The 20718-nt window shown below is 47.0% G+C and overlaps 8 protein-coding genes across 8 annotated transcripts; 2 read left to right on the top strand and 6 right to left on the bottom strand.

The window, feature by feature from the left end:
- Positions 1-295: 295 nt before the first annotated feature.
- On the bottom strand, positions 296-1290 carry FPOAC1_014102 (uncharacterized protein; the record flags this gene model as incomplete). Its single annotated transcript, XM_044858426.1, has 2 exons — positions 296-409; positions 457-1290. Coding segments are annotated over 2 exons (948 nt in total), but the record flags the coding sequence as incomplete, so codon positions are not given.
- A 649-nt stretch (positions 1291-1939) lies between these two features.
- FPOAC1_014101 (uncharacterized protein) lies at positions 1940-2928 on the bottom strand (the record flags this gene model as incomplete). The annotated part of the gene is made up of 3 exons (XM_044858425.1): positions 1940-2094; positions 2146-2413; positions 2557-2928. The coding sequence occupies 3 exons, from the start codon at positions 2926-2928 to the stop codon at positions 1940-1942; spliced, it is 795 nt and encodes a 264-aa protein (XP_044700635.1).
- A 1527-nt stretch (positions 2929-4455) lies between these two features.
- On the bottom strand, positions 4456-6704 carry FPOAC1_014100 (uncharacterized protein; the record flags this gene model as incomplete). Its single annotated transcript, XM_044858424.1, has 9 exons — positions 4456-4695; positions 4742-4856; positions 4906-5153; positions 5199-5269; positions 5317-5332; positions 5378-5731; positions 5777-6097; positions 6149-6445; positions 6495-6704. The coding sequence occupies 9 exons, from the start codon at positions 6702-6704 to the stop codon at positions 4456-4458; spliced, it is 1872 nt and encodes a 623-aa protein (XP_044700634.1).
- Positions 6705-12825: 6121 nt separating this feature from the next.
- Positions 12826-13233, bottom strand: FPOAC1_014099 (uncharacterized protein; the record flags this gene model as incomplete). The annotated part of the gene is made up of 1 exon (XM_044858423.1): positions 12826-13233. The coding sequence occupies one exon, from the start codon at positions 13231-13233 to the stop codon at positions 12826-12828; it is 408 nt and encodes a 135-aa protein (XP_044700633.1).
- A 782-nt stretch (positions 13234-14015) lies between these two features.
- On the bottom strand, positions 14016-14717 carry FPOAC1_014098 (uncharacterized protein; the record flags this gene model as incomplete). Its single annotated transcript, XM_044858422.1, has 1 exon — positions 14016-14717. The coding sequence occupies one exon, from the start codon at positions 14715-14717 to the stop codon at positions 14016-14018; it is 702 nt and encodes a 233-aa protein (XP_044700632.1).
- A 923-nt stretch (positions 14718-15640) lies between these two features.
- Positions 15641-16915, top strand: FPOAC1_014097 (uncharacterized protein; the record flags this gene model as incomplete). The annotated part of the gene is made up of 5 exons (XM_044858421.1): positions 15641-15761; positions 15818-15861; positions 15919-16317; positions 16380-16532; positions 16580-16915. The coding sequence occupies 5 exons, from the start codon at positions 15641-15643 to the stop codon at positions 16913-16915; spliced, it is 1053 nt and encodes a 350-aa protein (XP_044700631.1).
- Positions 16916-18371: 1456 nt separating this feature from the next.
- On the bottom strand, positions 18372-18863 carry FPOAC1_014096 (uncharacterized protein; the record flags this gene model as incomplete). The annotated part of the gene is made up of 1 exon (XM_044858420.1): positions 18372-18863. One exon carries the CDS (start codon positions 18861-18863, stop codon positions 18372-18374), a length of 492 nt encoding a protein of 163 aa, XP_044700630.1.
- A 187-nt stretch (positions 18864-19050) lies between these two features.
- On the top strand, positions 19051-19976 carry FPOAC1_014095 (uncharacterized protein; the record flags this gene model as incomplete). The annotated part of the gene is made up of 2 exons (XM_044858419.1): positions 19051-19558; positions 19621-19976. 2 exons carry the CDS (start codon positions 19051-19053, stop codon positions 19974-19976), a joined length of 864 nt encoding a protein of 287 aa, XP_044700629.1.
- Positions 19977-20718: the final 742 nt, after the last annotated feature.

Raw genomic sequence — 20718 nt, 5'->3', positions numbered from 1 at the left:
TAAAATAGGTATACTGAATACTTTGGTTGCATAGGGCTATCAATTGGGAAGTTATCTTGACCTTCAAGGATAGTATTACAAACTGCAATTGTATCCTTGGGCAAATACGCATCAAATCAATAGAATCGCTTTCAAAGATATTCAAAAGGGTCTGTAGTCGATCCATTGGAATAGCTTCTGCATAGCTTTGGAGTCCTTTGCTTCTGGCTGGAAGTAAAGATTCCAAAGGTTGCCCTGGGTTCACATGAGGTCTATTGGCCTGTTTGCGTATATAGTGCACATTCCATATACGTACGAACTCAGTGAGCTCTTCTCGTATAATTGGCATATATAGATATAATATAGCAATACGGTCTGATAGATAATCATGTGAAAACTGGCCTTCAGCAGTAATAATACTGAAGTATTCCTATAGATTATTAGTTATAATATTAAATAATAAGTAAATATACGTACGCAAAACTTAGCCCTTCCTTTACTTAATCGAAGCCACCAGCTTTCAATCTTCTCATTATGCGTACTTTTGCCATAGATCCAAACATCGTCAAATTGCACTTGATCCAGTGTCGTATTATTCCGTTTACGTACTTGCGCTTGCGAAAGGTAATAATGTGCACCGGCCATTAAAAGAGTCTCATTGCCACGATCAGACCGAATAAGATACGGCATAGTCTCCCGTTGTTGAAGGGCATAAAGATACTGCTCTACAACACTTCGTGATGTATTTGCTGATATACCACAATAGAACCACGTAATATACCGTGAATAAGCATCAATTGCAGCATAAATCTCAATGCCCCAAGCCTTTAACTTATCATATGCATCAAGGGACCAAATAAAGTCAGGCCCAGCTGGTGCCCACCCGGTTCGGCGATGCTTCATCGTATGCCATCGATCGGATACGTTCGTAGGCATAAATTCTCGATAACATTCATAGAGGGCTTTGCGGCTTAGGATAAATTGGTGCTGGCGTACGTAAACATAGAGGTATGTACGACCAAAGGTTTGAAGCTTTGTATGCAATTCGTTTTCGTTTTCGAAGAAATTGTATAATTTGGTCTTTATCGTAGAAGACATTTCTGGTGTTTGACGCCTCCAAAGCCCCAAATCTCGTCGAATACGCTCAAGGCCGGTCTTTGTAATAATAAAGCCTTCCGTTTGTAGTCGTAGAAGCATATAACGGTCATTGAGGACCTGATCGTAGAATAATTCTGTAATTCGTCGACGTAGTTGCTCTGAATCTTCTGTGTTTTGACCTGTTGACTGCCTAGGGAAGAGTCTAAAGCCCATTGTTGTATAGACCGATATAATGTTGAACGGCCTACTCTGATATTGAACTGATTCGTAAGGGACTCTAGAATCTGCCTTATTGTTAATTGATCAGTGTATTTCCACTGTTCAATTTGAACACGAAATGGTTCAAGATTAACCGTAGGGCGACCAAAAGACATAATACGTAAAGATAATCTTTCAGAATTATAACTAGAAAAGAAAAGAGAATAAAGGAAAAACGTAAAAGGTTTTGAGGATTTAATTATAAAATTGAAGTAAAATGCTACGTACGTAATTGCCCTAGTTTAGAGGGGAATCGTACGATTACGTACGTATTTTACTTCAATTCAGATTACGTAGCACTTTTACTTTAATTTTAACTTCTATACTAAGGCAATTTTATATATATAGTATATTCACTGTAAACATATAATAAAGCAAAGAATTTCATTAAACGACCTAAGGGTATCGTACTGCTTCGTATGCCTATATAATAGGGCTTCGTATCCCTACGTATCTGTAACTGTGGTCCCCATTGCCAGCAACTTAATCGTTCCCTCGTAAATCATCAAAAATAGCCTTCAGACTTTTAAGTCAAAGGCATACAGTAAAAGACCCTACTACAAATTAGTATACAATAATACGTAAATATATATGTTACGTACGTTCAAGTATGCTTCTTCTTCTTCTTGTCAGTAGCCTTACGGAAGATAGCAGCAATCTTGAGGCAGGTCTTGCGGTCAATACCCTCCAAGATGTCTGAGCCGCTGTCGTCATCGTCCTCGTCGTCGCTCTTGGCATGCTTACGCTTGCGGGGAGAGTCTAAGAAAAGTCAGTATAATTAAATAGAAAAACATATAGCTTCGTACGTACTCGTAAAGGAGCAGGCGGCACCAGAGCGATTCCAATCACAATTGGCACAGGAGGAGGCACCGTTTCCAACAATACAGCCAATTAGTGCTCCGTTGCCCTTCAAACACTTCTCGCACACCTTGGGGTTGCCATCGTCGTCCATTACCTCCTCGCCAAAGAGATAGCGAAGCATAGCGTCGCAGTTCTGCGTACTAGTAAAATTGAGAACGTACTCAATCTCACTCTTTTCCTTCGACTTCTTAGTACGCAATACGAGAGGTCGAGGTTCCTATACGTGTAAGTACGTAAACATATTATATCAATATAGTGTTTACCTGATCTTTCTTGACTGCCTCAAGACCTTTGACAGAGCAACCTCGTAGGGCACGCAAAAGCCCAAATGGTAAACTTCTTAGCTTCTTGAGGCCGTACGGAAGTGCGAAAGTCGATTTCAGAAATTGCAATGCCAAAGAGCTTTTCCGGAAGAAGCTGTGCAGCCTGGGGACCGAATTCCTTCAAATTGGTTACGTGCGTAATCGTAACATCGTCATCGTCGTCAGTCTCACTTCCGTCGTCATCTTCGTTCTCGTTCGCAGGCGTACGAGGGGGCGGTTTCTTGCGCGGAGGAGTCTTCTTGCTTGACTTAGCAGAATTGGTAGGCGTAGAAGACTCGGCCGTATCGTTGAGTACGGTTTCCTCAGTTTCGGAAGTAGGCACATTCGTACGGGATCGTGATGCCTTCTTTGCCCTTCCACGAGCAGCCTTGCCACTCTGCGCCGACTTAGCAGCACTTCGAGGGGCCATCGTAGTAGGCAGTACGAGAGGGTAGATTCGCGAATTCGGTGTGGTTTGGGTGCTTTGCGTAGCACACCTATTTCACACGCGTCAGTTTTCAAGATTCAATTTGAAGGGCAGCTTTTTTCGGTCGCAAATGGTGTAAATAGGGTAAAAAATAGTGCAAATTGAAGCTTGAAGCAATGCGAAACCGAATATCGTGATATCAGGTCATGAAAGGGCGTATTGGGGGTGCTATTGGGGTTCAAAGGAAGGGTATTCTTACCTTGTTGTGTGTTGTGTGGAGAAGGAAAAAAAGGAAAGGAAGCTATCACGAAATTGATAGCGCGATCGCGTGGGCACGTGACCTGCTTACGTCAGCGAACCTTATCTTATCTAACGATCACAAAAATATCTCTCTAACGGGTCCGTACGGAAGGGGTTATTATATCAAAAAATGTCGTATCCGCACTTTTGGGACACTGCTCCCTGTGGCCTTCCGTAACATGAGACAACGGGTACATCCTAGTCTTTTGCCATTTAGTGCAGCGGTAAGACCCTGAATGCATCCAGGGACCCTGGCCGTGACAATTTGCAGCCTTTTAGCCAGTAAATCAATCCTGTGCGTCTTGCACAGTAAGTGATCCTCTAGCCTAGTAGTCAATGACAAAATCAATTGTACTCGTTGGCTAGCCGGGAGAACAGGATTTGCGAGTGAGACCAAAAGAACCAGTAAAGAACCAGTTGAAGTGGCACCAATACTAATCGGTTAAACAACGGCAGACGCCTTACGGATCAATCAGGGCGATTACTGACATAATTTGGGCACCTAGGTGCCCATGTATTAACCGCCCGAAATTAGCAAAGGAGGCTGCTGACGGGGAAAACCCGGTACCTCATCTTTGCAGGATTTCCACCAAAAATAGGTACCGAATTTTCATCAGTTAGTAACATAGATCAACCCGGAGCAACCTCCATTTGCATGTACAAAGATTGGGCGGGTTTCACCGCAAAATTAAGGTACCTTTTTTTTCCCTGTCAGCAGCCCCTTTGCCCGGTCAGTGCACTCCCCGTGCTAGAGGCACGGATACTTACAACCACTGTGATATGCATCTGTTGAACAGTAGGATGGCCGCACGGGGGTATCGTGTGACCTATCGGTCAGCTGTCGGCTACCCTAGACCTATTCGGGAAAGCATAATAAGCAGACCCCTCTCCAAGGAAGGCGGGGAAGTTAGACAATACACATATAATTAAGGACATCAAGGCGCACGCGATCCATTCAACAGCATCCGCCTGTATATATAAGTAGAGACATGTTATGGTTAATAATAGTGGGACTGGATCTGTTGTGACAGTATACTAGTGGGTCAGCCTTTTTTGACCAATTGGAGGCAATAAAAGTGACGCCCCCGTAAGGATGACGCCCCGTATCAAAACATCACGCCCCCTATTTATATCCACCTCAAATCCTCCTGGAAAGATCAACTAGTTAAAGAATGACATCTCGGCAACACAAATCAAGCCAGCAAAACGTGTTACAATTTGGGAATGCGTCTAGCACCGCTTAGTGTTCGGTGATGGCGTTGATGGTGTAAACACCTTGCCAGGAAGCGGCCTTGGGGACTCGTCGTGGTTGAACTTGAAGACAGAAATCTGGTGTAGACCCTTCTTGTTGACCTTACGTTTCTCGGCGACTAAGACCCTCAAATCCAAGGTGTTGGTACAGTATTCATGGAAAGGGGCAGAAATGGACGTGTTGGGTCGGATCCTATAACGTGCTGCTTCGGTCGTCGTCTGCACCTGCGAACAACATCTAGGGTTTGGGTTTGTTCTTAACAACCTCAAAGCCTTCCATAGTATCGAGAGCATTGCGAATCTCTTTCTTATACTTCGGAATACCACCAGAGTAACAAACAGGCTCATAAATCTTGCCTGGAATTGATCCACCCATATATCTACCGTTATTAGTATAAACATCTTTATCAAAGTTATGTATTTACTTACGTAGAGCGTGTAGTTGGGAAGAGAGATTTGTTATTCAGGTTGAGAATATGCTGCTTCCATTCTTTACCGGCCTTCTCCGTGGGATTGATGTATTTAATGTTATTAAGTGTCATCTTGTCAATGGCGTCTACAATCCAACGGCCTTGCACGGAGACGGATGTAGGGCCATTGCTGAGAAGGGTCGGGCCGTGGGGGCCGTAGATATGGAACATATTGGGATAGCCAGGGGTAGAAACACCGAGGTAGGTCTTTACTTGTAAGCATGCATTGGAAGTGTTTAGAGGGTTACTCACTGTGGCGCCAGTCTTCCATTCCTCCTCAAGCTTGGCGTCGTAAATGCTTTCAAGGCCAAGCTGTGTCATCACTGAATCTATTAGCAGAATCACTCATCTCCTATCATATAGCACCTACCACCAGTGACAACATCCTATCAAAATTAGCGTCGTTCATCAAAGTTCTTGGGGTGACCTACAAATCCAGTCGCCACAGCAATAACATCAAACTCATGATGCGTCCCGTCTTCCAAAGTAATACCCGTCTTAGTAAACTCCTTGATCGCGTTGTTCCTGATATCAACAATATCCACATTCTCTCTGTTAAACTGCTCGTAGTAATCATACTCAAGACAGGGTCTCTTGACGCCAAAGTAATGCGGCATGTCCAGCGGCGCAAGAAGATCTCTCTTCCTGGGGTCGCCGATCCTGTTGCGTGTCTTCTTAGCCCAGAACCTGTATGATTCCTTGTTCGCCTCGGCGTTGAACAGGTTGTCCTTGTACAAAGCAACCCAATATCTGAAGCCGCCATCTGCCCAGACCTGCTCGTAGAACTTCTCACGCTCCTCGGGGTGTCGTCAAAGGTGTTCTTCTCATACCAGTCGTAGTGGAAGCCAGCAAAGCATTCTTCGCGGTAGCGAAGAGCTCAGGGTAGAACTTCTTGGCGGCGTTTTGTTCCTCTGCCGAGGGATACTTGCGCCGCATAGGGACGGCGAGGTTGGGGTGCGCTGAAAGACTTTCAGGTGTCCAGCCTCAGGACCCCAGGCTTGTGTGATCTGGACTCCTGATGCGCCGGTGCCGATAATGGCGCAGCGCTTGTTGGTCACGTCGACTTTTTCATCGGGCCAGAAGGACGAGTGGTGGATCACGCCTTTGAACTTGTCCATACCTGGCCAGTCGGGAATATATCGACGAGAAGCCTGAAATGTCAGCCCGTTTCCACATCTTCAGCGATATTTGGGGTTACTTACAAATCCAGTACCCAAGACGAGATACTTGGCCTTGGCAACACGACCATCAGCGGTACGAATGTTCCATCGTCCACTCTCAGTGTCGAAATTGCCTTTAACAAAAACAGTATTGAAAGCAATATCCTTCTTGATATCAAGGACCTCATCAACATGGTCAAAGTATGCACGAAGGTCAGCATACGTAGGATAATTGCATGGCCAGGTCCAAGTGTTGTAGACTTCTGGCCACTGGAATTCATATTCGGGCACTTCAGAGTCAACACCAGCGCCGGGGTAGCAGTTCCATCGCCAAGTGCCCTGTTTTGTCAGATTTAGCAATAAGCTCGTAGAAGTGAGTTGGACTTACACCAGTGTCGTTACCAGCTTCGTAAACAACAGTCTTATAACCTTTGTCGCGGAGAGTCTTGAGCATGAAGATACCAGCGAAGCCAGCACCGACAATAAGAGCGTCTACTTCGAGATTGTCGGCATAGACACCTTGATGGCCATGACGCTCGACGGAGTAATCTGTAAGCTCAGTGTTGAACTTCTTGTGAACTGGAATATTCTCTACCATTGTAGATCTTATTATAAGATAGTGCTTGGGTGATTGTGTTTGAAAAGCTAACGTATCGGGACATACAAAGAGCTTTATAAACCTCATGCCCCACGCATCCCTCACCATGGAAATGGAACAGATCATTTCTTCGAAACCACACGGTAGCGTCATGGGAAAAGCATGAATTCCAGGCTCTATTCCGCGCTGCACAAACTGCGTACCCGCGTCCGCTTCGTCACACCACTCGGTGGATCCCCAAGCAATACAACACATCTAGACTCAGTGAGGTTACGGCATATGATCTCCCCGCACGCTCTAACCCGGACTTTACCCCACATGCTACGGATTCCCTCAACTGCCGAGCGTGGAACTTTATGTGCTGAGCACACTCAAGGAACTGTTTTTACGGATTTATCCCTCCTCGTCTGTGCTTTGTCTGTGCCACTCGCATCTGCAGGTGCGGGCCCGCCACCTGTTAGATACAATACAAGTCTATTACGCCCGGTAGGCCAACGCCCAATGGGCTCTGAAGCTAAAGGTACATACGCTTCGCTAGTTATTGCCTTACTCTCGTCAAGCCCATGAGAATCTCGCCTTATTCTTTCCAGTCTAATCATCACTCTTATCCTTAGCCCTCCTAGATGTTAGTAGTAGCAAGTCAACTTGAAGCCCATTTCCTCCAAGTGTTCAGTTTCCTATCTTTGGCGGCTGAAGCGATGCCTGCTGTTGACCGTTTGAGGGCGTCGGGGTTATCGGTTAGTGTTGATAAAATGTTGCTATTTTAGGTCGTTCCTGTCATCTCTATTCCAGGCGACCTGTGGCGATCGCGAACCTGACTGTAGCTCGTACCGCATCCATGTTCGGCGCCCAGTTCTGACCGTCTGATGCTGCCTTGCCTCCTAGGTGAAAGGAGAGGTTACCGCGTTTCTCATTCGTACACTGAAACGTATTACTGTGTAAGCCATACGCCCCCGTCAAAAGGTCCGTGCGGTATAAATGAAAGAGAGTCAAAATGGACAACCGATTTCGATCTTTACTGTACCACCGGTAGATAGTTAAGGCCATAAGCAATAGCTTCGGCCGTCCGTATACAGGTTGTGTTCCTCCCTCGTACCTAGGGTGACCGAAAAGGTCTCGATGAAATGGATTGCGGTATTTTTCCACCCAGCCTGCGGATCGTCAGCTGCGACACGTCTCGAACACGCGGGGAACAAAACAATAAATCCGTGACACCCCCTACCGTGCCCCTTGATTATCATTGGTGCAGTCAGCTCGGGGTCACATTCCGGACCACATCAAATTCATTACCCTACGCCTTGGGCCCGACGAACCCCGAAGGGTCTCGTCACTCCAGGACCGTGTCATCGCAATCTCTTACGTGGCGTAGATGTGTTCTCCATGTTGTCTCTTTTATCTTCTTTTGAGAACACTGCGGTCACATTATGATTCGTTGAAATATAATTGTTGGCTGCATAATCGCGCAAGGCATGGATGAAAAGGGAAGCGGCTGCATATTTTCAACCCCGCAGATAACAAAGCAAACTGAATTGTGCTGCGTGACGCTTGGAAGCTGTCAATCCTGCCTTTGATTGGGCGCCGGGCAGGGCAGGGTAATAAGACATGTAGGACTAAGGAGGCAGCAAGCTCGATGTCAAATCGTGTGCCACTTGGCACCTATTAACTATGACCTGACCAGATGCCAAGATTCAAGAGGGCCTTATGAGATTCGTTCTCCCGGGCGTAATAAACTCTCCCAAGATTCAAGAGTGGGGAGCTGAAAGGTCCAAATGAACAGCTCCCGCGCCACCACTCAATGTTACATTCCTCTAATCTATATCGGTCCGCTAACTCCATCTCGTAATAATGGAAAATCCTGTTGTTGTTGCTATAGTCGCTATCAACCGAGCGACAGGCCCAATAAGAGCAGGCTCGACCTTCCCTGACTACTTCTCAACGATTATTCCACTACCTGCCCGCCAACATTCATCTGACCAATCTCTTGCCTTCCTTCCTCTACTGTCATCACTCTCTTCTGCAGTCTGTTTTTATATTCTGCCGCCGACTTAGGTCGTGATCGGCGAGAAAAGTGAAAATTGAATTAACGTAAAAATATACATGTGGCTTGTTATGCAAGGTGTGGCGCGGGTCAGATGTATCGGAAATAGCTTATATAAGCTGTGGCACAAGGAGGGGCCCCATAGGGACACGCCTAGGCGCGCCTCCACTCCTGAGCGCGTAGGCGTGCGGATTATGTCAGCCCTCAATTTCGCCCAAACTCCACTGTCGCGGTTTTCACGGGCTGCACCCATTGCTGCTTTTGCTCGTTACAACTGTAGTCCCTAGGTGCGGGCTTCATCATGGCCTAAGCGACGTTTCCTGATGATATGCTCCCGCCAGAGGGTATATACGATTCACGAGAGGCTCTGCTCGCCGCTATTAACAAGTGGGCAGCACCGAGAGGATACGCGTTCATAACTGGAAGATCTTCACGATCAACTAGCGGCAGGCAGATTATCACCTACGCATGCGATCGATGGTGTCGTCCGCCTAGCGTGTCAAAAGATCGCCAGCGTAAGACTACTACGCGAGGAACCAATTGCCGGTTCTCAATTATCGCAAAGGAATCCCTAGATAAGGCGACTTGGTCTTTAAGGCATCGTCCGGACAGCCGGTTTCATTTACACAACCACGAGCCAAGCTGGCACAAATCGGCCCATCCAGTCCATCGGCAGCTCTCCGATGCAGACAAGTCGACAGTCAGCCGCCTTACGAATGCAGGAGTAGCGCCAAAGGATATCAGGACTTATATCCGCCAGAATTCGAACACTATTGCAACGCAGCAAGATATTTATAATCGTATCGCAGATAGCAAACGAGAGCTTTGTGAGGGTCAGAGCACTATACACGCCTTTGCTAACCAACTGGATAAGGAAGGGTTCTGGAACCGAATGCGGCTTGATTCGGATGACCGAATCACAGCGGTGTTATTCGCCCATCCAGAGTCATTGGCGTACCTTCAGGCCTACCCAGACCTGCTTTTCCTCGACTGTACATATAAGACAAACAAATACGGGATGCCACTGCTTGATATGATTGGCGTCGACGCCTGCCAGCGATCGTTCTGTATAGCCTTTGCATTCCTCAGCGGCGAGACTGAGCAGGACTACATATGGGCCTTGGACCGGCCAGGGTTCAAATCCATACCACGAAATCCACATATGGATCCATAATGTGGATCCATATCCATTCCATTCCATTCCACGTAGGCTTCCAGCATTTCCATATCCACGCCACGGAATCCCTTCCACATGTTCCACATGTGGAAATTGTAACAAGGAATGGAAATTTAGGTGGGGTTTGAAAATACCTGGATTTCCTTATGAAATAGCGCATACCCTAAGTACTTTCCATCGGCAATAACAACGCAACAGCAACAATTTTCCACTCCGTTTTACCCGTACACAAAGTTCAAACAAGTCTATTCTAGGACGGTTTACTATTACTCACGCCCTTACTATCCCAAATCGAAATGGCCACCCTTCATCCTACCAAGTCAACCACACCCGTTCCAGAACGTACAGAAGAAGACAATCAACGACTCTTCCAGCTCTACAAAGGCTGGACCTTGACGGAGAGAGACGGCCAAGTGCGTCAATGGGTATATCAGTTCGGCTACGATATCCAGCATGCCCAAAAGGGGAACGCCGATGGGTGTGTTGCCTTTGCATCAAGCAAAAGCGGCCGAGGCCAAAGAGTTATGCCATCAAAGGGTTGCAGAACGCTGAGGGTCACCTGTACACGGACCACAATGGCATCATGGATCCGACAGGCAAGAGGCAAAAGCCTGCGAAGGCATCCGAGAAAACACATCAGTCCATTGCAACAATCCTACAGTTGAACCCGAAGGAGCCGAAGGAACAAGATTTGATCAATACCTTGATCAAACGTTTCGACAAAACTGTATTCCAGCAGAAACTTGTCAACTGGATTGTCAATTCTAACCAATCCTTCTCGATCGTCAACGATCAAGATCTTCGAGACATCTTCAACTACCTCAATCCATCTGTTGAGATCACAAAAGCTAACATTACTGACGTGACCGTGCGTGCCATCGCAGAACGAGAATTTACCAACAATATGGAAAGAGTGAAGGATGCTTTGCGAAAGAGTCCGGGACAGATCCATATCCAGTACGATGGCTGGAAGTCTGGTAACCGACACGCCTTATACGGCATCACATGTGTGTTTCGGGATTCAAACAATCGGCCGCAGAAGTGCGTTCTCGGACTGCCTGAGCTTACGGAGCGGCACACAGGCGAGAATATCGCCGGGCAAATTATCGAGATCATTCGGGAGTACGAGATCAGCGATAAACTCGGATATTTTACACTGGATAATGCCGGTAACAATAAAACCTCGATGGGGAGATTGGATTAGAATTTGGTTTCGACTGGGCGAAGCGATGGGTTCGCTGCGTTGGCCACGTTGTCAACATAGTAGTGAAACAGATGCTGTATGGCAAGAACCCGGATGCTTTCGAGAAAGAGGTCTTCGAAGGACTTCACACGGCAGCGAAGGAGCATGAAGTCTGGAGGAGGCGAGGCTCTGTTGGAAAATGGCATAACTTTGCTGTTGTAGGTGGCTGAGTCACCTGCTTTATTTGTTATACTCACGAAGACCTAGGAGGTGAGCAGATCGGACACGTGGACCGATATGCTCCAAGAAGGCTACAAACTGTCGAGAGCCAACTCTCTGATGATGCTCAGCTCAAGAAACACCGTCCAGTTGGAGTTGTGGTCGACAATGCTACCCGGTGGCTTTCTCAATTCTCGATGATTGAGCGCGCTCTCGCCTTGAGGCCATTTTATAATTCTTTTGTCCAGAGAGCATCAAACGAGTGGGAGAAGGTCAACTTGACGAGAGCTGGCCACATCAAAAAGGGCTCCAAGCTGCCCTTCTTCCTGAAGGAAGAGAATCGCATGACAGCTGATGATTGGCATGTGCTCGGGACTCTTTACGACATTTTGCTTGACTTCCAGCTGGTTGTGAGAGGCCTTGAGGGTGATGGACAGGGAAAACACCAGAGAAAGGTCGAAGAAAACGAGATCGACCCTCCACTGTCTGGTAAGCCTTAGACTTCTCAAAAGCGGCCTGATTCCTATTTTAACAGCTGACTTGTACAGGAACAAGCTGGGATCTTATTCACGCGTACGAATTTCTTCTCGAAACCCTCGAATCCGGGAAAAGAGCAGTCGCCAATTTTCCGGACGGCCATCATCTCGCTGTCAACATCAACCTGGGCTGGCTCAAATTGAACGAATACTACGAGCATCTGAACGACAGCCCCTGATCTATGGCGCCGCAGTTCTTCATCCTGCCTACCGGTGGGCACTGTTTGACGATTTGTGGGGAGACGACGACGAAAGACAGTTGTGGATTACCAAGGCGAAGGAGATGGTCCAGGATCTCTGGGAGAGAGAGTATAGGGACCTGGAGGTTGATGACCCAGAGATTGAGTTGCCTGCCAATAAGCGGCTGAAGACCTCAAGAAACAAGTTCACAGCGTGGCGCACAAAGAAGCGAGGACTGACGGCTGGAGGGATTTCTGTTACCGAGTCGCCAATTCAATCCCCAGCTCAATCCCCTAGGTCCTCGGTTGGCGGTCTGGATCTTGATGAATACGAGCAGTGGCAGCGTGATATCGAGGATGCTGATGCTTCTGTCACAGATCCCTACGAATACTGGCACATAAGGCGGCTCAAATACCCCCGGTTGTCTAGAATGGCCTTGGATCTGCTTACTGTGCCACCAATGTCAGCCGAGTGTGAGAGGCTATTCTCGACCACTGGCCGCATGGTTACCAAGAGCCGCAATAGGCTAGATGCCAGTACAATTGGGCTTTGTCAGACACTACGGAGTTGGTTGCGTGCCGGTTTGATCGGGTCGCTAGATAGGATTCTAATGGACGAGTGACAAAAACGTCGACGACCAAGACCTGGATGCGGCCCACTAATTACCATTGTTGGACAAAGTAGGTTTCATTCCACAAATTCCACAATATGGATTCATTTCCATAATGGATCCATTTCCACCCATTCCACATCGAAGTTATTAGTCAGCATCCATATCCACGCCATATTCACAAATGTGTCGTGGAGTGTCGTGATTTGAACCCTGGTTGCCTTAGCCTCCAATATCTTAACCTGGTTCCGTGGGTCACATAGACCACAAACCCAGTATCGGCCACCTGCTGTACCGTCGTCGCTAAGCCTGATGACGTATTTGCCGTACCGAAGGATCCATGAAAGGCTTCTCCTTCGCTTTTGTGTATCCAGTCCTCTAGGACATATCGGAGACCGTCGATGTATAGCGAAGGGAGTGAAGAAGGTTGAGCGACGTCGAGATGCTCAGGCCGAACGGTCGCCAGTTGGCTTGCTATGCTTCTCGTGCGCCGAAGGTTCGAAAGAGCACTATTGCCAGCCACGGACTGGGTCGTCTCGAAGGAGGAGGAAGAGGAAGTTCCCGCAATGGATTCTTTGTCAGGCATCTCGAAAATAGAGCGAAATGCGGTATCCAGGTTCGGGGATATCAGCTGCGTCAATGCACTGTCGCGTTGCTGCAGCAGATTGTTGCGCGATAAGGACCAACTGTGGGAAGGAATCCTGTCAGACAATTGGCTCTACAGGGATCAGAGATGGCACCAGTTAATTGATGAGAAATATCTTAGGAATAAAAGAAATTTGAATAGCCATGTGTTCAGGTATGGCTATTTAAGCTCATGTCGTTAGGATTGGAGCACTTGATGCGACAAACCGGATGTGAAACCGGATACATGACCCCAACGTATGGGCCGCGTTTCACATCCGCTCACACAGTGCTTGCGGTTTTGCCCCACTTACTTAGATCTTACTTGCTTCTTAGAGGCTTTACTTACTTACTTCGCTGCCGGGCTTACTTACTTACTTACTTACTTGGTTACTTACTTGCAATTACTTTACTTATGTCGAACGCTGAGATAGATGACCCATATGGCCCCTGGTAGATAGATAGATGTAGATTTACATCTATCTACATCTCGTCTATATTGGTAAATAGATTCCCCACCCTGGAGGCAAACATTAATTTTGATATTGACTTTTATCAACACACTCAATTTAGACCTATGACCAGTAATTATCAACACAGATGCTGCCTTGCGTATAGAATTGCTATACAATTGTAGAGATTGGCCCTTGATATGTCGTACCTCACACTTATTAAAGCCACTCGACCCGTTCATCCTGGATACCTTTATGCTGAAAGCTTGACCGTATGTTACTGGACGTGGGATTACTTCTCCACTTTATAATCCTCAATCTCACTCTCGGTCCATTTCCACAGCTTAACCCCTAGTTCCTCATCCGTGGTCCACTTGCTGCCACGGCCTGTAATACCGATAGGCTCATAATACTCTCCAGCCTTAACGCCTTTCCCTGTCGCTGCCCATAGCTGAGTCAGCGCTCCAGTAGCGGCGTCTACGCCAACAACTGCTCTAGCAACAGTTAGGGCGGTTCTTATCACAATGCTCTGGCTGGCTGTTTCATGGCCCAAGTTTGTCTTCACCATGCCGGGGTGGACAGAGACGGCCTTGATTTTGGGATATCGCTTAGTGAGCTCCCGGGCGTGAAGGATATTTGCCAATTTGCTCTGTCCATATCGAGCGCGGGTAGCGATGCCATTGGCTTCTGTTTTCAGTGTCTCCCATAGTATGCCTTCGCTTGGCGCCATGTTATGGGCTTCGGATGAAAGCACAACAACGCGAACGTCGGAGTCTGGCAGGCTGGCAGTGTTGATAAGAGTTGGCAGCAATAGTTTGGTGAGTAAGGCATGCCCCATATGGTTGGTGCCAAATTGGATCTCGTATCCATCTTCGGTCAATCCAGCAGGCGTGATCATGATGCCAGCATTTAGCATCAGAATGTCCAGGCGCGATGCTTGCTTTCTGAAGGTGTTTGCGGCCTTGGAGATACTTGCAAAGGATCCCAGGTCCATATGGAGGAAGTTGATAGACACTGCTTTAGGTATCTCCTTCTGAATGTCGTTGATGGCCGTGCGTGCTTTCTCGGCATTGCGGGCCCCCATCCAGATCTCAGCAGGCTCATTCTTTGCTAGCTGCAAGATTGATTCTTTGCCGAGTCCATTGTTGCCTCCTGTGACCAAGATCACCTTACCCGTCAATGCAGGGATATCCGTATCAGGATTGAAGTTGATGCTGGTGCTCCCCCAAACATATTTCCGACTTGCCAGTTGAGGTGATGTTAGTAGTAGGTATGTATAAAGGGAAAACGTTAGTTCTAGTCCGACTAGCTAACAAGGGATGTGGTGTACTAAAAGGGGAATGAGTTGCTGGGTTTATATTGGATTGAGAATGAGATCTTGTACGCACAAACAGATGCACCTGGTGTAGGACTGTGTGATTTTGTGGTAATTAATCTGCGAGGGGAGGATGCTGGGAGCGAGATTTATACTTCTTACAAGATCTGCGGCTTTGTCTAGGTCACCATGCCGTAAGAACTGCCGTGTCCAATCACCTGAGTTGGCTCTCTGAATTACAACCTTCAGACTCAAGCCTTGCAGTCCCTCCACTCTGCTCTTGACGGAGTTTAGATGTCATGCGCTATCGCCGAAAGCTTAAACCACAACGTTGTGGAGTTTCGGCGACTTTTTATACAGTACCGGGCGGCAGTTCCCCGGTCCGCGTATTCAACGGGGAATTCGCAGAACCCGAGCCAATAGAATTTCATGATTCCCGGAATGTTGTGTCTAAGAGTTCGGATCAATGTATTAGTTGAGAGGCACTGAGAAAGAAGTATAAGTTCTACTTTTGCTTTAACAATTGTCTTTTCTTTTCTTATCAGTCTACCAACCATTTTTGCTAACAACATCGTTTATTCTACGTGCTTATTATCATCTAGATGATGACGATTCCGAAGACTACGAGAAGATGGGTACTGCCGTCACTCGATGGCCCGTCATCTTTGAAGCTTGAATCTGTCGATCTTGTTCCTCCTGCACCTAACCAGGCTGTCGTCAAGAGTGAGTATGATCCATTCCGCAAGAGCGCATTAGAAACTAATTTTTGTTTTCTCCAGTGGCTGCTTGGAGCCTGAATTATCGCGATCTCGCGTTGTCTCAGGTATGGCCCATTGACTTGATTATTTGAGGATTCTGAGCAAACACTGAAGTCCGCTAGGGTCTGTATCCAGTACCATTGCCGCTGCCTTTTGTTCCACTCTCGGATGGTGCTGGAGTGGTTGTTGCTATTGGAGAACGAGTGAGGAGTCTGCGGCCTGGAGATAAAGTGTTTTCAGTCTTCAAGCCTATGTGGCGCTCCGGCCGTCTTCAGCGGGAGTTTGAGGTTTCAAACCTTGCAAGCCCCGACGTCCCAGGCATCCTTTCAGAGTACGTCGTGCTTGATGAGGAATATTGGGCCCCTATGCCTAGTAACTTGAGCTTCATCGAAGCCAGTACACTAACCGTTGCCGGGGTCACCGCTTGGAATGCTCTATATGGATTGCCCGATCATCAGCTCCGACCAGGCCAGTGCGTCTTAACTGAGGGCACGGGCGGCGTGAGCATTTTCAGCCTACAGGTTAGGAGCGCCCAAACCCCCATCTAGTTATCTGTTTTATGCTTACCGAAGTCTTTTTCTAGTTTGCAAAAGCTGGAGGAGCAAAAGTCATCGCCACTACGTCTTCCGCCAGAAAGGCCGAGGTGCTGTCGAGGCTTGGTGCTGATCATGTTATCAATTATAAGGAGGTGAACGAGTGGTCTGACGCTGTCAAGAGTGAAACCCCGGAAAGAAAGGTGTGGATCTCGTTGTAGACGTCGTTGGCGGCAATACTATGACTCAGGTGGGTTCCCTCGCTCTTCTATCCTACTCCCAGAAACTTATCGCGTCTCAGGCACTGAAGACTGTTAAGTCGGATGGTCTGGTGGCAGTTGTGGGCTTCATCGCTGGCCTCGCAGAGCAACAGCCTACAACAGTTGACATGTATTTCAACATGGCCACGTTCCGTGCTATCCACTGTGGAAGCCTGGAGCACTTGCTGCAAATGAAGGAGGCTATTGAGCAGCATGATATTAAGCCATATGTTGATCGTGTTTTCAAGTTTGAAGACGCACCTGCTGCGTTTACACATATCAGCGAGCAAGGCTTTATTGGAAAGGTCTGTATCTCGATAGCATAAGACATGATAGAAATTATGCAGACGCGAACTCTAAGTTCTGTCTGCTGATTTAAGCTCTTAGCCACGAGCCTCAACTGTAAATAGAAGACACGAACTCAGTGCTGTTCTCTAATCCTCGCTGGCCGAATTGCCACTGCCGCATTGTCGCAGCTCCCATCCATTTAGTTCTGTACGTCAGGGTTTCGCACAACACAGATTACAAACCGTCTTAGCATGAAGTTCGCTGAGATGATCGGAACATGTTCTGATTGGTCTATCATGTTATATTATGTTATGTATATTTTCGTCCGGGGGGTCATTGGCCCCGAAATGACGAGGTGGGAAGAAGTCGCAGATAAGACAAATGAAATAGTGCCCGGAGGCGGTGTCAAGAGCTCGCGAAGCTCAGTGTCGTTGAAGACACATGTCACGAAGAAACGTCAACTCTCTGAATCCCTTTCTTCAGGCGGCTGTTAGGGTCCCGCTAGTCCCACAGCTGCTTTTGTTGCCATTTTGGCCTGTAATTTTCTGCCCTAGCAGAACGCTAACAGCGGGTGGCAAGGAAAAATTTTTACAGGAGAGAGTTCGTTTGAGCTATTTTATTTAAAGGAGCTAGGTCTTATAGGGTAGGCTATTTTTAGGTATACAGTGCGCTGACCTACTCGCTTATCAACCACGTTAGAACATTTAGTATTCTTATAACCCCTTTAACTACATATTTCATATTAAGAGCTTACACGTCAGGATAAGTATCGTGCAACTGCAGCAATCATATTTCCCCGCAGCCCATAAACGACTGCTTTCTAAATTTCAACGATAATTTATTGAATGAGACCATTTCCCAATTCCCATAAGGACTATGTCCAGCGTGGGGAGGTTGAAAAGCGAATCTTTGTGACCATGAAATGCGACTAATATTGTTTAGAGGGTACTTGCGCAAGTGTGGGGAATACGTGAGCACTCTGGTATCTTTCAAGCACTGAGATATAGGGTAGGCCCGTCTTGTAAAAACTTCCACGATGAACTTCAAAACATGCTGATTTTCCGTAGATTGGAAGTAATGCAAACAAAACTGGCCCGTTTAGATATCTCCCGTCAGGAGCTTTCTATCCGTGCCAATGTTCTCACGGTCAGAAGACCATTTCGACCTTGGAGTCTCACATGTCTCGTGTATCCTCAACCTGGAAATGTCGCGTTGTGCGCCTCGATGGTCTGTGCACGATGACACAAGCCAATAGGGGTGTTGCAAAAGCTAATTAGAGTAGATCCAACAAAAGTAGATAAGATTATCTAATCTTATCGGATAAGCATGCCACACGGCCGATAGCATTTTAGCTATCGTGATATCACATTTAGCTGAAAAAGTGTGATATATATTCACGGTGATATATATCACTTTAGCACTTTAGCACAGTGTGATATCACTTTAGCATATCAAAATACGCAAGTCTGTTATACCCTGTCTCCCAGAGCTGCTTCACCGCAGATTGTGCGTTATCAAACTACATTTGTTTTTCTTTTCCGGCTTGGAGTACCCATTCTTGCCTGAACCATGCCCACTTTCGATATGGGTCGAGTATCTGAGCTGCATAGTACGCTGGTGGAAGGTCAGTATCTTCAGGGAATCGATTCTGCCATTGATAATAAATAGCTCTTGCTTATGCTTTCCGGCTGCACACTCGTGGCAGTAATACACTTCTTTCTTATCACTGTCTCGGATGTAGCGAAGACCATACTTCCATACATATGATGAGCCCAGACGGGCTGCTTTCTTTGTGGTCTTTTCGCGATTCAAGTACGTGATGTTGTCTTGTACAAATTCGTCTGGAGGCTCGGGATACTGAAGGGGAGCAGGTGATGGCGTCGAGACAAGTAGTGTGGGAGCAGGCGACGGTGTAGGAGTCTTGAAGGATAATGGCGTTGAGCTCGTAGCCGGAGAGGACGGCGAGGTTGGAACTGGATATTCCATATGTGATACCTCAATACCGTAAATAGGTCAACTACGTGTTGTAGGATTGTAATTTTAAGCCGAGAAAATTCTTGACCTTGAGGCGCTAGCCAGTTTGGTCCTTAACCCAACCGCCTAGCGCCACCAACTCAGCCTATTTTTAGCCCATTTTAGCCTTACTGGTATGACTTGGTATACCGGTAATACCATGGTATTGAGATTTCTTCAAACCATACCAAGTCTTGGCGGTATTTACCATACCAATACCAACTCATACCAGACCATTCTGATCACTGGCTTCAGCAGTCTCAAAATTTTCGAATCGTCCCCAGAGTTTCTAGATGTCCCTGATATCGAGCGTCCCAAGAACGCACAGGGAGATGAAGATGCTTTGGTAGCGTACACAATCATGGTGAACGATCTCAACCAGATTAGGTCCTACATCGGATGGATTTGGTCCAATTACCGAGATGGATGTTTCGATCTCGCCAACGATGCTGTTGCCACGAATACTGGGATCGATCTGGCACGCAATCTTATTGAGCAAGTCCTCTCAATTTTTAAAGATCATGGTGGTACCAGTACTATGCTGGGGAAGTTTTCTTTTATCTGTCGTAGACGAGATAGATTTTCACAGGATGATATTCTTTCATGGGGCCCAGCCGGTAAAAATGAAAATATTTATGAGGTCGCGGACAAAACCTACCTGAATGCCAGTCTGTTGCTTGATGGCCTGGCTAGGTTTTACCTCCAAATGATTCACCAATCTACAAGGAAGGCATTTTTGGAACGTACGATCCCCAGAGTGATCGAACGTCCAAGAAAGGTCGAGCCGAATTCAAAGAGGATCAGATCATCCTATCCGAGTTCTTCACCGAGGCCGCCACGCTCGCTCGTCTTGTTCCTAACTACCCAGTTGAAGACAACTTCATTCGAGGAATCCGAGAGTTGGATGCCACTGGAAACGTACCTTTCCACCTTGTCTACGCCGACCAAATCCTCTTGGACGTTCATCACATCATCAGAGATCACGCATCCAGTGCATTAGACAGTCTGCTCAAACACACGATTGCGATGGCTTGCGAGCTGAGTAGCCATATCGAGTTTCATGAGAACTTGAGAATTAAAAACTGACCTGCTTCAAATGAGCGCGCTCTCCGCGTGTTTAAGAATTCCTTACAATGGTTGGCTCTAGATCCAGTCTTCCTTGCCAAATAAAGAGTCTCGCAAGGAGCTGGAAGCCTAGCCATGGAATCTGGAAGACACCGCGTACTTGTTCACTCCCAATACTCTGCGGGCTTGTGCTATACCACTTTCGATCTAAGATGTATAATCTTGGCATTGCCATCATGAACTCCTGGGGCTCGATCACGTACCCTGCACATCTGTATAATGCCCTTCGAAATGAAGGCCTTCTCCATGGACAATGGAAAGATATGGACGTTGTCCAAACCTTGCTGGGAAGCTTCAACGCGCTGTTCGCCTGGAAGTCCGTGGGCGGGGTCTGTGCACTATTGCAGAATCGGTTGTTGTTGAGCTGGTCGCTTCAATTAATAAAGTGATGAATCGATGAATCAATGTATCATTTATGGCTCCGTTACATTACTATCGCCTCTTCGCAAGCCGATACGATACGGGTAGCCAAGCTATTCCTTTCTTGAATATTTCTGAGCCAAGACATTTTAAGCGGGACTGCACCATTCCGCTTTCGATTTTGCCCTGTGCCAAGGCTTTATAGTGGATCCGCGCTTTTCTGTTTGGGTTTTTTCTGAGCCAAGACTTCCTTGTGTCAATCAGATGATTGTTTCAAACTCTCTCATAACTCATGCCACAAAGTAGTAAAAAATATGGGACTGGTCTCAACGACCTACGAAAA

Source organism: Fusarium poae, assembly GCF_019609905.1.
Source record: "Fusarium poae strain DAOMC 252244 chromosome Unknown contig_7, whole genome shotgun sequence".
In the NCBI taxonomy this organism is placed as follows: Eukaryota; Fungi; Ascomycota; class Sordariomycetes; order Hypocreales; family Nectriaceae; genus Fusarium; species Fusarium poae.
The sequence above is the reverse complement of the archived record's forward strand: the minus strand, read 5'-3'. Positions and strand labels throughout refer to the sequence as shown.